The sequence below is a fragment of the Labeo rohita genome, chromosome 8 (genome assembly GCF_022985175.1).
Source record: "Labeo rohita strain BAU-BD-2019 chromosome 8, IGBB_LRoh.1.0, whole genome shotgun sequence".
NCBI classification, from domain to species: Eukaryota; Metazoa; Chordata; class Actinopteri; order Cypriniformes; family Cyprinidae; genus Labeo; species Labeo rohita.
In genome coordinates, this window is record NC_066876.1 from 4,863,291 (window position 1) to 4,879,356 (window position 16,066).

Below are 16,066 nucleotides of genomic sequence, written 5' to 3' on the forward strand. Positions count from 1 at the left end.
ACAACTTTCCATCCTCTTTTTTAAAGCCATAAAGAAACCCAAAGAGTGATTAAGGTTGTTATTTTGCCATCTAGTGGAAAGAAATGTTAGTGAAAATGTTTTTTTATTGACAGCATCACATATGCTGTGATGCTGTCAACTTTTTTTTCCTGTAAAGCCTGACATATAAAAACAATAGTCTGGAAAAACAAAAACACCTCATTTTTGTAAATTAAATAGTTTATTGAACTATATATATATATATATATATATCGGTGTGTGTGTGTGTGTGTGTGTAATATATGCATTTGTTTGCATATGCATTTTTTGCTAAGAATCATATTTGAGAATATAGCATGTAGTATGGAAGTGAGGGGAAAAACAGCTCAGTTTTATTCAGAGGCCCAAACTATGCTGATGTTTATATGGGCAAAACGTAAAATGAAATTCTGATGCGTATAATGTAATCAATAAGAACTTATTTACCAGTGTTGGGGAAAGTAATGCATATTTTTAAAAGAAATGCATTAAAACATTGCTAATTACATTACTTATTTACAGTGTTGGGAAGGTTACTTTGGAAATATAATAGGTTACAGATTACAAGTTACTCTATTTAAAATGTAATAAGTAGTGTAACTTTTCAATTACTTTATTAAAGTAATGTAACTTACTACATTTGATTACTTTTTGATTACTTTTCCAAATGTCTAATATTTTCAACTGTTAATCATTTTGAAACATTTAAACCAGGCGCTGACCTTACAGTAGCACTCAACACTGATTACTGTCAGACTTTCAAAATCCTTCATCACTTGAATTAAGATTATAATAAGTAAGGGATAGTATACATCTTTATTTTGCAATAACAACTGGCTAGATGTATATTATCCCACTGATTACACAGCTGCTTGCCACAAAAGTAAATAATTAGACGCAAAACACAGATCTGAATTGAAATATTTGAACGCAAAGCTTCCATGAAGAAAGCAGTTGCTGGCAACTTGACAGAATTAAGAAATTGTACACATAATTATTGAATTGAATATTACAGTTTTTCTCGATTGCTTAAACGCATTTCTTGAAACTATGCCTCGTATTCTCAAAACAGTAAACACAAATCCATAACGTCTCACCCAATTTCCCAAACATCCTATTTTCAGGTCAAAATGAAGCTCTACTCTCAAAACCATTCACTCAAGCTGAAAAAACAAACTTTGCCCACAGACATCACACACAAGGCCTCAAAAACACATACACTACAACATAGTCTTACACACTGGTGCAATAAATTAAAAACAATATTTCCAAAACTGGCAAGTTATGTTGCTTGTGGTTCTTCCCCTCAAAAACCTTTTCACATGATGAACACAAAAGACGCAACCAATGTATATACACTGGCACATTTTTATTCATGTACTATACAGTACAAAAAAATTATTCCACCTCAGCATCCTGTCTTTGGTCTGGGTCAGGCCAGAGAATCTCATCCACATCACAGGCTATATTGGCCCTAGCCAGGCAGCGGGGGTAAAATCCTCTTGCATGCCTGATCCACCCCTGGCATGCATCTACCGATATGTCTAGGCAGGCTTCTTCCATGGCCTGGAGGAGGTGAACACGAACATAAGGTTCTCTGTCATACACTTTCCACCGCCATGCCGAAAAAAACTCCTCTATCGGGTTTAGAAAGGGAGAGTATGCCGGCAGAAAGATGTTAGAAAACCTTGGGTTATTGGTAAACCAGTCACGAACCAGAGCAGCACGATGGAAGCTGACGTTATCCCAAACAACAACGTAGTGAGGCTGCTCTGGCTGTGCTGGTTCCCTGTAGTCCAGCTGGAACATATGTTGTCTTAGACCATCAAGAAAAGCAAGGAGAAGCATAGTGTTATAGGGTCCTAGAATGGCATGGCGGTGGAGTACCCCTCGTTGGCTGATGGCTGCGCACATAGTGACATTCCCTCCACGCTGACCAGGGACATTTACAATAGCCCGATGGCCAATTATGTTCCTCCCCCTTCTCCTCCTTTTGGTCAGGTTAAAACCTGCCTCATCCACAAAGATAATTTCATGGGGAACAGGCCGTCCTTCAATGTCAAAGATTCTCTGCAAAACACAAAACACAGTAGAGTAAATCGCTACCCTGAACCACAATTCAAGAGGGCACAAATGGCAGCATAAATTGCCATGCTGTGATGGAACACAATACTTCATACAATATCAAAACTCATACCTGAACATATTCCACTCGTTGGTTTTTCACTCTGTCAGAGTTTCGTTCAAAAGGGACGCGGTATGCCTGTTTCATCCTGAATTGGTTCTTTCGGAGGATGCGATCAATTGTGGAGAGGCTGATGGCATTTATCCCTCGAAAATGATGATCATCCTCAATCACTCTCCTTTGAATCTCTCGCAGGCGGATTACATTATTGGCAATTACCATGTTTACAAGCTCCCTCTCTTGCTCCTCCGACAAAAGCCTTAACCTGCCTCCACCAGGTGGTCGTCTCTGTGTCCTACAAAAATAGAAGCACTCATTACTGTAACTGTCACACATCCTTTTTACAGGAAAAAAAGGAAACATACTGAAACTCGAGAAACTTGAGTTCAGTAACTCAAAAGTTCCTGTACAGAGCAGTCTTACTGCAAGTACACCTACCTGTTTTCCTCCCTGAAGGTTCTGATGATGGAGGCAACAGTAAAGCGACTCAAATTTGGCTGTACTCGTTGCCCAGCCTCCCTCATAGTCATACCATGGACAAGGACATGGTCAACTAAAGTGGCTCGAATTTCATCCGAGACCGCTTGTCTCCTTGCCCTTGCTCTTCCCCTTCCTTGTTGCCATCGTCCTCCTTGTCCTCCTCGTCCTCCTCTCTGGTGTCCTTGACCTCCTTCTCCTCCTCCTCTACCTCCTCCGTCACCACCTCCTCTACCTCTTCTTCCTCCGCCTCCTCCTCTCTGGTGTCCTTGACCTCGTTCTTCTCCTCCTCTCCCTCCTCCGTCACCACCTCCTCTACCTCTTCTTCCTCCTCCTCCTCCCCCTCTCTGGTGTCCTTGACCTCCTTCTCCTCCTCCTCTACCTCCTCGGTCACCACCTCCTCTACCTCTTCTTCCTCCTCCTCCTCCTCCTCTCTGGTGTCCTTGACCTCCTTCTCCTACTCCTCTCCCTCCTCCTTCACTACATCCTCCTCCACTCCCTCCTCCTTCACCACCTCCTCTACCTCTACCTCCTCCTCCTCCTCCTCCTCCTCCTCTCTGGTGTCCTCGACCTCTTCCTTTGCATCTCTTTGAATCCATTGTTTCAAACCTGAACGAGCTGACTTTGGCCCTTTTATCTATCCATCAAAGGTTCTGATTGGTGTGTGATAAATTTTGACTCCTAGTGTTTCCACTTGGTTAATTGTGTGCTAACTGAGCTCAAGCTGTGCTGACTTAAGTTAACATTATTGAATGCTAGTGCTTTCTAAATGACCACATGGTGTAAGCACTGAAAAATGTAGGGATTTGTGTGTAGAGTTTTGCAGTAACAGTTCACCAAATCTGACTCATGTGTCAAAGCAGGGAATAGTGTTTATAGTTTAGGGAAATGGGTATGCTTTTTAAAAAATGGCGTTATAGTTTTGAAATTTTAGTTCAAAAGACTGGTTATAGTGTTTTAGCAATCGAGAAAAACTGTAATATCAGAGAATAACATACCTTGGAATGTCATGGCTGACCAATCAGAATCACGCATTCCACAGAACCGTGTAATAATTTAATTTAAACCACAGCCACCACAAATTCAGACGTAACAGTTCTTATTTAATTTGAGATCATTCTGAGGTTAAATACAGATTTAAAATCATAACAAGAAAGAGTATAATAGCTATGATACTGGCTTTGAAATCAAATGTTTGCATAGTTATTACAGTAAACACTGGCATCTAACAATGCCTTGGAAAAAAAAAAAACAATTAATCTTAAAAAATAAAGTTTATGCATAAACCCAAATAGGAAATAAAACAGTTATCGAATAAACATGTGTCCTATGCTGTGTCCTAAACTCCTGAAACATTGGTGTCTCATTTTAGAGCAGTCAATGCAATTTATGAAAGAACTCAATTAAATCTGTATGTCAGTGTGTCAGATGTAACCCCCTTTGTAATCATTAACATTTTCAAAAGTAACTGCAATTTAATTACACATTTTTTCTCAATAACTGTAACAAATTACAATTAGATTTATTTTGTAATTAAATTACGTAATTCTGTAACATGTAGTTACTCCTCAACACTGCTTATTTACTTTTTATGGAAATTAATGCATTACATTACTTTTTAAATCTGGTCAAGGCCTGCTTGTTTGTTTTTAATATAAAAAAAGTTCTTCTTTTACAAACGTAAAAGCCCTTTTCACAGCAAAAGTGAAATGAATGACTAAAGGCAGTGTTGGGAAGGTTACTTTGGAAATGTAATTACAAGTTAGAGATTACAAGTTACCTTATTTAAAATGTAATAAGTAGTGTAACTTTTCGATTACTTTATTAAAAGTAATGTAACATTACATTTGATTATTTTTTGATTACTTTTCTAAATTTATAGTATGTTCAACTCTATATCATTTTGAAACATTCAAACCAGGAAGAGTTAACCTTACCTTAGACTTTCAAAATCCTTTATCACTTGCATTAATATTATAATAAGTAAGGGATAATATACATCATTATTTTGCGATAACAACTGGCTGGATGTACATTATCCCACAGCTGCTTGCCACAAAAGTAAATTTGACACAAAACACCGATCTGAGTTGAAATATTTGAACGCAAAGCTTTCATGAAGAAAGCAGTTGCTGGCAAGCAGCAAATTCAAACAAGACTTTTAAGACATTTTTTTAAGGCATACAGTGCAGTCATACCACTTTTATTTCACAACATAAATAATTAAGTACTAGTACAGTACTAGTTTGTTAGTTATTTCATAATCCATTACAATGTATAAAACAAAATGGCAGCAGCTGCGTTTGTATGAAACAATAGAGTGAGTCCACGATACCAGGATGACAGAATTAGGAAACCGTACACATAATATTGAATTGAGTTTTAATATTTTATTAGCTAACTAAACGCAAAGCTTCCACCAAGAAAAAACTAGCAAGCGTATAGCGCAGACTTAAATTAAGCGGATGAGTCTGTGTTTTTAGCTTTTACCAGTTTTTGTTATCAGGGAATAACATACCTTGGAATGTCATGACTGACCAATCAGAATCAAGCATTCCACAGAGCCATGTAATAATTTAATTTAAAGCACAGCCACCACTAATTCAGACTTAACACCTCTTGTTTACTTTGAGATCATTCTGAGGTTAAATACAGATTTAAAATAGTTTAATAGCCCAAACAGGAAATAAAACCATTTTCAAATAAGCATGTGTCATATTCTGTGTCCTAAACTCCTGAAACAATGGTGTCTCATTTTAGAGCAGTCAATGCAATTTATGAAAGAACTCAGTTAAGTCTGTATGGGGTGTGTGGGCGTGTGTGGGCGTGAAAAAAATTCAGATGCAACCTCCTTTGTAATTCTTAACATTTTCAAAAGGAACTAATTTAATTACATATATTTTTTCTCAGTAACTGTAACTAATTACAATTACATTTATTTTGTATTCAAATTACATAATTCCATTACATGTAACTAGTTACTCCCCAACACTGACTAAAGGAAATGTAAATTCATGTCTGTACAGTAGAGGGCACAGCTCAAACAAATTACATGAAGAATATGACGCAGGAGAAGAAAGTTAAACACTATTCAGCAATAACAAAAATAAAAGACAAATGTGTCATTTTTGCTTAGTATGGTTGAATTGAATCATCGAAGGTCAGTAGCAAAGACGTTGGTTAATAAAATGGGATTAAATACATACATGATATTTGTCTTATTTAATATTTAATTATTGCGGGCACTTACTCCCAATTTCGTGGTAACACGAGAGCTGCCAGTCAAGACATGGGAAACAAAGTAACTGCCATTACTTATTTGAAAAAGTGACATTTTGTTACTTTTATTTCCTTCTAATTTAAAAAAGTAATGTGTTACTTTACTAGTTACTTAAAAAAATAATCTGATTACGTAACTCTGGTTACTTGTAATGCGTTACCCACAACACTGTTTACTAAATACTATTTACATAACAGAATATAAATATTAGTTGTTACTCTGTATAACCCAATAATATGTCTTAGTAATATGATTTTTAAATGCTTAGTTTTAAGAGCTCTTTAAGAGCAGAAACGCCTATATATATAGTGTGTGTGTGTGTGTGTGTGTGTGTGTGTGTGTGAACCACAACATGTTACTAAACTACAATTGTACCAAAAGGCTTTTTACTTGCTAAATAAGTATGAGCTATCAGTCATATGACAGAAGACATGTAGATCATTTTTAGATAATACTGATAATTCTGAGTCGCTATAATTGTATATGAAACATAATACAGTGTAGGATTAAATGTAGGGTAGGTGATTTCAGAAAGGCTAGCAGTAGCAAGTTAGCTTTGAAAGCATAAGATCCCACCCTCTCTGCATAATCACTCTCCAAAGCCACGCCTCCTCTAAAACACATGATAAAACACATGACAAGCGGAGCAGAGGCTGATCAGCAACAGGATGAGAGATGCCGTTGGTGGAGGACTGAATGCAGAGCTGTCAGGTTGCCTCATTCACTGCTGAGAAAACATTACAGTACAAAGCGCATAACACCGTCCATTCTCACTCTGTCTGCAATGGCATAATGATATGCTCTGATGATATATCACGTCTGTGCGAACAGGATACACAGAGGTATGCAAATACATACAGTGACAGGCAGGTAAGACAGCCTATCATAGCCCTCAGACTGAGGAATATGATTGGACAAACATTTTATGGTCGTACGCCTTTCACAGATGATATGAAAAAATGTGGCAACAAAGAGACTGTACTGATTCTGTTTTAATGGTATAAACACAAGTGTACAATTAATTTAAGCTTTTTTACATTTAATCATGTAAATCAGAATTTCCCAAATGTGTGTCCAATTCATGTTGACCAACATTTTGTGTCCATTTTGACATTTCTGTGGCCAGGTTATATATCAATGCCACATAATGTTGTTTAATGTTAAAATACACTTGAAACTAATAAACTAAATGTTATTTAATGTGAACAAAAGGTACTGTCCTTTAAATCAGCAGATAACACAATAACACATGGTCATCATTTACCGAGAACACCGCCAGTAGCAGAACAGGGAACTTTCTCAAACACTTCAAATGTGCATGTAGTGTAATCGTACTCCACTTGGCACTTTTCAGGATAATTAACAGGCCTCTCCATTCTACAGGAATGAAACAAAACAAAAGGAATTATTACATATTTTATCAGTCCGATATTCTGCCACAAAATTACAAATTTAAACTTTTTTAATGACCTTTGGTCTTAAAGCGTTTTCAGTTAAGTGCTTCTTAAAAAATATTTTCATTTACTTTATAATGTGAGTAACTCAGTTGTGTTGTATTGACTGAGGAAATCAATGGTGATGTCACTACACAGTAAAAATGCTGTACTTACGCATCACAGCACCTCATGGAATCAGCAGAACAATTACAGTCAAAACATTTACTGTTTCTCCAAACAGATCCAGTAGGATGCCAAGTCTTATCTACTGAGTCCTGGCAAAACTTTTCTATAAAAGATCAGAGAAAGAACATAAAAAAAAACCTTGATACTTTTTAGTAATAATAAAAGCGAAAAACATGTGTATTTATGTATGCATGTACCTGTTGATTTGCGTTCTGCGCTGAAACATCCAGCATTGACCAGAGGAAGGACAGCGCACAGAAACAAACCAAAAACTGCTGACCTCTTCACAGTTAAAAAAACACATTGATCCAATGTTAATAATCTACACATGTGCTAAGTGCTGCATTTGATGTATTGTTTATTTATTTATTTATTTTTAGTTTTTATGGTAAAATTTAATTATCACTGAAGCTTAACAAGTATAAGATATCACATGCAAGTGACACATTTAATGAATCCTGCAATTAATTGTGAAAATTACCTATTGACAGTCCTAAAATCTATATATGAAACTACGCATAAGCACTATTATAAAAGAAGCTTACCATGTTTACGCAGACAGTGATTAGATTATATGAAACCAAAATCACAACACCTGTATTTAAGTGAACAGATGAGGGTGGGGCAATATGTTAATGATTCATTTGTCAAATGATTTTGAAAAAACTGATTACATTCTTATTCTTATTCTTATTCTTATTGTTGTTATTATTACAAGTACTAATTTTCTGTTATTTGGTACTGATCATTGCAACATGTTTAATCGCAGAATAAAAGATAAAAACATGATCACAAACACGTGCTTTATTGCATGGCAATGCATGAAGGAAACTTTACACAAATAGCATATAGCTAATTACAGTGTTTTATTAAACAGATTTGCTACTCATTATTCTCTACAAGGTGAGCAGAAATTCACAAAAATCTTAATGTGCATTATTTAATGCAAACAGTAATGCACTAAGTAAAGTGCTGTTTGAACTTTGTCAAAGCAAACAACAGCTCAGCAACACTCCAAAAAAAAAAAAAAAAAAAAAAAAATTGTGGGTCAGGATCAGAGGTTGCCCTAGACTTTAACATTATCCGTCGGACAGGGTCGTAAAAATTCAGTCATAATCTATTATTACCCATCATTTTAATTTTAATATTTTAATTAGAATAACAAATTTAATTGCTTTTATTTTTGTTCACATTTTCGCTTTTAACCATGAACCTACAGGACCAGAGTGCAGTGTTTAAAAAAATACGTTAGGGCTGAGTAAAAAGAAAAGAAAAAAAAAATCCCGATTCTCATTTTAATGAACAAATATTGATTCTTAAATAACAATCGATCTCTTGGTCTATGCTTTTTTCAGTTGATGTATGGACAGTAGTGCATCTTCCTGTTACTTTTGTTATGAAACAAATTCTCAGATGTAAAATTCTGTCAGTTTCCTTAGGAAATTCAAGCAATAAATACCGTTTTGGCGCTCTTTAATGTAGCGTGATAGATCGTTGTAGCTTCTGTGTACTCGCCTGTTTGTAATAAAATGCATAGAGAACATTCGTGATAATTTCGTTTTTGTTCTGTATCCCGTGCTCTGCTGACTGGAGCGCACTCACCACCAACTGGACAGGGTGGGAATTACAGCTACAATTTGCAATAGATCACCCTCAGTGTAATCTGTCAAAATGACGAACGGCCTTCAGATGGTTGTGGCTAGAAGGGATACAGCTCCGACCGGAAACTAAGAATGAAATGAATTGTTTAACAACCTATTAGATTGTTTTTTTTTTTTTAACGTCTACACCTACCCCAACCCTAAATTTAGCCCTTACTATAATACAAAAACAGTTTTATTGTTGTACAGAGTTTGACAAAAATAACATTAGATTGATGTGTGCATGCCCAGTAGCTAGAGCTGTATTCCTTCTACACTGTAAAAAATAAAAAACACAATTTGTTGATTCAGCTTAAAATAATTTGTTACTCTGCTGCCTTAAAATTTTAAGTTCAGTCAACTAAAATAAGTTTATTCAGCTTGAAATGTTAAGTTGTACTAAGTAACAATTTAGATATTTGTGTTTGCTAAACTTAACAGATGGGTAAGTAACCCAGCTGCCTTAAAATTTTAAGTTGATTCAACTCAAATATCTAAGTTGTCACTTAGTATAATTTAACATTTCAAGTTGAATAAACTTTTTTTGAGTTTTAAGGCAGCCAGGTTACAAATTATTTTAAGTTGACTCAACAAATAGTTTTTTACAGTGTAGCCTTAACCTCTTCTGATTTTTCCATCACTGATAAAAAATTTCCGTTAATGACGGAGAATTTTCGGTTATGTGACGTCTGGTCATGATTCTTTTTTAATAAATTAAGACTTTTAATCAGCTAGGGCATATTGTAGTTATCAAAAGTAAAGAATTTATGATGTTACATAAGATTTCTTATGCAAATCTTTCAGGGTATGTTGGAAAGGAGCCTAAGTTACATCAAATAACCATTGGGGTACATCAGGGTTCAGTACCTGGCCCTATTCTGTTATCAATGTACAAAACATTGCTGAGAATTACATTAGGGCAAATGAATTTTTGTACGAGAATTGTTGTACAAGAGCTGATGACATGCAGCTCTAATGCTCTTTTAATTGGTTTTGGAGTTTTAATTGTAAAAAGTAAATTATATTGTTAGTAATTTATATTTCTATAAGAATAACTTCCTGTTATTTTTAAAATAACTATGTATTTGATATAACCTTGTATAAAGAATTTGTCTGCATAGTTGTAGGATGCTTTTGTTTACAAAAGATAACACACAGTGGGCACTCAGCACACCCACCAGACTGGACTTCAGTATGAAAACAAACAACAGCTCTGCAACCGAAGCATGATAGGAATTTACTCTGTTTGAGAAGACCACCAATCTTATTATTTCAAACCAATCGTATACATATTTTAACAGAGTTACATATAGTAGCACACTTCATATATTTTCTTGATTTGACATTAGAGCTTTTATTCTGTACAGTGTGATTGGACTCATTAGGTGGTAATGGTAACGAAGAAACCACCAGAACAACTGTGACCTCAATACCAATCTGCAAATATGCTTTGCCCCCCCTCCAGTTAACCCAATACATGTTGACAGGTCTGAAGTCCCTTTGACCAGGCCTGAACATGAGGGCTTGTGTAAATATTTTGTGCTTGCTAATATCAGTAATATCAACTATTTTAGTTTTTCATTATTATTATTATTTTTTTCTTTTACATGAGACAACACAACCTCATGTTTTCTGATGATTAAATACTAATACATATCTGCAGTTTATGCAATGCAGTCAAGAAAGTTTTGGTGCTATACATTTTCAAACACTATGTTATTAAGTTAGAAACTTTTTTTTCAGTGCTTTAGCTTTTTTTTTTTTGTTGTTGTTGTTTTTGTTTTTTGTTTTACAGCCCCTTTCTATTTTGTGAAGCTCAGTAATCATTTGCTGTACATCAGAGCTATATTCTTCGGTTTTACTCCTTGTGATGGATGATTAAGTGAAATTGGCATTTGTGTTCCTCATATTTATAGTCACTCTGGTGTGCTAAAAAATGTAAACATGAATGGGAATATACGTCACAGATATTTTATTTAAAAGAATTTCTAAGGGTGTTAATAATTGTGGCCACTGGAGGCCATATTGGAGGAAAAACATTAATTTCATAGTATGATTTTCTCCCCACTTTCAATTGTTTTACTTCAATGAAAGGTTAGATTTTTGTTATTTATTTATTTATTTTATTATTATTATTATTAAGGATCAAGAGGATGAACAATGCTGATTTATTTAAAAGCCTTTGTTCATATTTACCAAGGGGGCTTTTAATTAAAGAGCTCAACTGTAAGTGGTACAGTACATTTCCAAAACATTTACAAAACAATTTACAAAACTCGAAACTGACCACACTGTAACACATCTATTCTTTTATTAATAACCTGCGATTGTTTCTTTATTAGGGTTTTACATGTGCCCTTTTAGAAAACCACTGCTTAAAATGTGTAATGAGAACATTTGCAATAATCATCAAAAATATGCAACATTTCAACTGAATAAATTTAGCATTTAATTCAGTTAATCAGTAATAAAAATAAATAAAAAGGTAACTAATATAATTCATACATTTTTCTACACTTTTTTTTTTTTTTTATTTTACTGGCAATTATCTTCCAACATGTATTGATGTCTATACATGGACAATCTTATTTTATACATCTTATTTTCTCCTACAACACTTTGTTAGTCTTTGCACGTTCGCTTTGTAAACACTGGGTCTGTAGTTCTGCGTGACCTTTCGGCATGATTCAATAGTACGTGGATGCGCGTCCCAGGGCCTGTGCTACACGAGCTTTTGTGGCTAGGATCGTTTAGAGCCTTTTGAAGCTGCATTTAAACTACATTTTGGAAGTTCAAAATCAGGGGCACAGTTGAAGTCCATTATATAGAAAAATCCTAAAATGTTTTCCTCAAAAACCATAATTTCTTTACGACGGAAGACAGAAAGACATGAACATCTTGGATGACAAGGGGGTGAGTAAATGATTTGTAAATTGTTGTTCTGGAAGTGGACTTCTCCTTTAAAAATGCTTCCTTTTAGGGATACAAGAAAAAAAGTCTTGAATGCCACACCTTTTTGTAATCAAGATATTTAGTGTCATTAATAATTAGTATGCAGCGTAGTCCAGGTTGGATCTAAAAAGAGTTGATATACATTTTAATCCAAATAAGTACACATTATTTGAACACTGGATATCATTTTGCAGCAATACTATAAGCGCACTTAACGCTGGGGTCTTTTGGATGAAACACAATAAATGTGCATGTTTTGTAATTATACTTAACAATGCAGCCTTTAGTCATGACAAACACTCGGCCGATCCTATAACAAAAAGCACATCACTTCGGGGGAAATGTCTTAAAAGATAAAACCTACAACATGCCATTCATAATCACAGAAATACATTTCAACTCATCCCTCAGTTTGTAAACATGAATGTTAATGAAAAATGTGTCTAAAATACAGCACGCGAACAGGCCACTTAGACATATAATTGCACATTATTTACAATTAAATGACAATGTATCTGTCACTTTGACAAATCCTTTGCGCTGATTACACCCACACACCTGTATCCAATCAGACGCCCTACATAAGCCTCGGACTTCCCCTTGCATTTCACCATTGGATTGTGGATTGGTCCATACCTATGGAGGCCATCACCGAACTTCCTGGTCTGTCCTGGTGGGCGCCACCAGAGGTCGCTTTGACATTCACATTACACAGACTGTTGCACCACACCCCGGACTACATTTCCCATCATCCTTTGTGCTGATTACACGCACCTGTATTACACCTGTATCCAATCAGATGCCCTATAAGCCTCAGACTTCCCCTTGCATTTCGCCGAGTATTGGATTGTGTATTGCATTGTGTTTTGCAACTTTATGGAGCCACTGTCAATCCTTAGCCTAAATCTATTGTGTTTCTTGTCAGCTAATCCTTGTTTTGTTTTTCTAGCCTTGTTATATAATTTAGTCTGTCTCGCTGCCTGCCCTTTGGATCTCTAGCCTGTCTATTTGGATTACCCTTTGGCCTAGCCCCTTGAATAACATTCGCCATTGATCGACCCCTGCCTGTAACACGTAGGGCTGGGCGATATGGGCAAACAAATTATCACGATAATTTTTTTAATGTCAAATCTTTATTTCTTTCAAGTTCAAAGTCAATTTCTGCCAACCTCTGATATATATATATATATATATATATATATATATATATATATATATATATATACTGTAATATTGAGTAACACTACCGTTAAAATTATATTTAAATACTGTAGACGTGATTTAGTGTGTTAGTCAACACATCAAAATAAGTGTACCTCTTCAAAACATCACAAAAGAGTATTAAAACAATGATTTAAAAATGTTATTTAAGGAGAATTAACTTTTAATTCTTCTTTTGGTTCTTCAGGACTTTTAATTTGATATTATTACAAAATGCACTTAAAAAAAAGTAATTCATTCCTTCAGTATGAATTTAGTAAGTATTCAGTAAGAACTTATTTATTTATTTCTTTAGCCAGTCGATGCCAGTGTAAATCCTGTAATCTCTGTGGGTCTATGTGAAAAGCTATACTTGGGTATTTATGTCACATTCAATCTATAATCCAAACAGAACAACAAAATACCAAGACAGCATGTTAGCTGTTCACGACAGAAGCTGAAAGATTGGACATAACTTTCATAGACTCAGCTGGAAGCAATATAACAGTAATGTAATGTTTATGTGTAATGGTTATACTTTTAAAACAATGTTATAGTTGTTGATTTTAAACATTTATTTAGACTATATTTGTCCTTTGTTTTTTTAAACTGAAGGACAAGCTGAAATGAATTTGTTTAAAGATCAATATATTTGGCTAAAGTTTCAACAGCAGTTAGGATGTTAAATGTCTTACACGTCACAGCAGGTCATTTCACTAGAAGAGCAGGTACATCTGACACATCTACCGTTTGTCCAAGTACTTCCCATGTGATGCTTGGACTTGTCATAGTCATCCACACAGTGTGTTTCCCCTATTTAAATTCAATCACATTAAGAGTTTATTTACCTAATAGTGTACATGCTATCTCATTGTTATAGCATTTTCTATTCTTAAGAATTTGACATGAAATATGCCTCATGCAAACATATACTTTCTGAGGTGAGTCAAATTCAAATAAATGGTGAAAACTTCAAATAAATGGTGTTATAGTCAAAACTTCAGATAAAATAAAACAGTATACAACAGCAAATGTTTCTATATAAATTCTATATTGATCAACAGCATTATTAAACTTACCATTTTTGCAAGTTTAGCACAACTGCTGGTCCGATGAAATGCAGTCAATAGCACATTATAGCTTTTTAAAGAAAACAGAAGAGGGGCGGAACATTCCATATGTCAACACACATCTACACTGATCCTCAGCTTGTTTGATTACTGACTTTAGACTCTGGACCTTTGCACTTTTATGCAGCAAAATATTTTGATAACACTTTATATACACTAATCAGTAGTAAAGGAGCTGTTAATGGTTTATTAGAAATAGAGCATTCTCACTATTGATTATGCAAAAATACTACATTAAAGGCAATCGCCTATCTTTATTAGAAGTTAATTGCATTAATGTGTAATAAAAGTGTTTACAAATACATTTAGCATAATCATGATCATTGTCTTAAAGGAAGATCCATTACAAGATTAGCAGGGACAGTCAGGTTTGTATTTTTTTGTATTTTTTTATCTGTTGCTCTTTGCTAGAATCCATGATTACATTCATCTGAACAGGATGTCCAGGATCTTCAGCAGAGAAATAGGCCCACAACATTAAAGATGCAGCAGTATATTTCATTGTAGGCTTGGGGTACTTTTTAAAACACCTGTGTATCCCTTTAAACACATCTCATGTGCAATGAAAAGCTCTTTTTTATTTTCATCTGACCACCAGCTCCTATTTAAAGATCCAGGAGTGTCTGGCAAATGAATATGTTTTTGGATGATAGCATTTTCTTTTCTTGATTTTTTTTTTGCTTGAAACCCTCCCAAACCACATGTGATGATGTTGGTGCTGTTTAATAATAATTTATTAGGCTTTCTGACCCCAAGAGTCAACTATTTTCTACAGTTCTCCAACTGTGTTTTTTGGAGAGTCTTTGGCCACTCAAACTCTTGTCCTCCTTGCCTTGCCTTAAGTCAATAGACACACGTCCTCTTCCAAGCAGATTCATAACATTTCAAGTTAAGTGGAATGCTACTATTATTGCCCTAATGGTGGAAATGTGAATTTTCAACGATTTAGAGGATTTTCTTACAGCCTCTTTCTAGTTTGTGAAGCTCAATGATCTTTTGTTGCACATCGGAATTGTATTTTTTAGTTTTACTTGTTGTGCTGGATGATTAAGACAATTTATACTCCTGTGAAACAGGAAGCCATGACTGGACATTTTTATGTATGCAGGCACTATGTTGTGCTAAAAGAAATGAATATACTTCATAGATATTTTATTCATAAGAATTTCTGGGGGTGCTAATAATTATGGCCACTGTGTATTGGAGAAAAACATTCATTTTATAATGTGAGTTGTTTATTTTATTTTATTTATTTATCGAAAGAACAAAAGCATAAATAATGCAATTAATTTTCTGCATTTTACTGTAAATGGTACATTTTCAAAATTCTCTGTACAAATCTGAAATTCTCTGAGATCTCCAAACTGATCTGTAACACATCTAGTCATTACAGTTTTTCACATTTGCTAAAACACTAAACCCCATTCTCTAAACCAAATTTTCAATAGCCTAAACCAATTTATCAAATAAACCACTCTTTCTGCAAAATCTTAAACAAGTTTAGGCAGTATAGACATTGTTTGCAGAGCTCATGCACGGTTTTTGCAAAATTTTAAACACAT

At 34.8% G+C, this 16,066-nt stretch overlaps 1 protein-coding gene across 2 annotated transcripts; it reads right to left on the bottom strand.

Annotated features, from left to right (window-relative positions):
* Positions 1–6,934: 6,934 nt before the first annotated feature.
* LOC127170164 (beta-microseminoprotein) lies at positions 6,935–14,575 on the bottom strand. 2 transcript variants are annotated; one of them, XM_051117966.1, is made up of 4 exons: positions 14,454–14,575; positions 7,780–7,864; positions 7,571–7,685; positions 6,935–7,337 (listed from the first exon to the last, which is right to left on the bottom strand). In XM_051117966.1, exons 1-4 carry the CDS (start codon positions 14,550–14,552, stop codon positions 7,217–7,219), a joined length of 420 nt encoding a protein of 139 aa, XP_050973923.1. In that variant the 5' UTR covers positions 14,553–14,575; the 3' UTR covers positions 6,935–7,216. The 2 variants fall into 2 exon arrangements, with proteins under 2 accessions (XP_050973923.1, XP_050973924.1); XM_051117967.1 differs by lacking the exon at positions 14,454–14,575 and adding an exon at positions 8,128–8,177.
* Between the last annotated feature and the right edge of the window lie 1,491 nt (positions 14,576–16,066).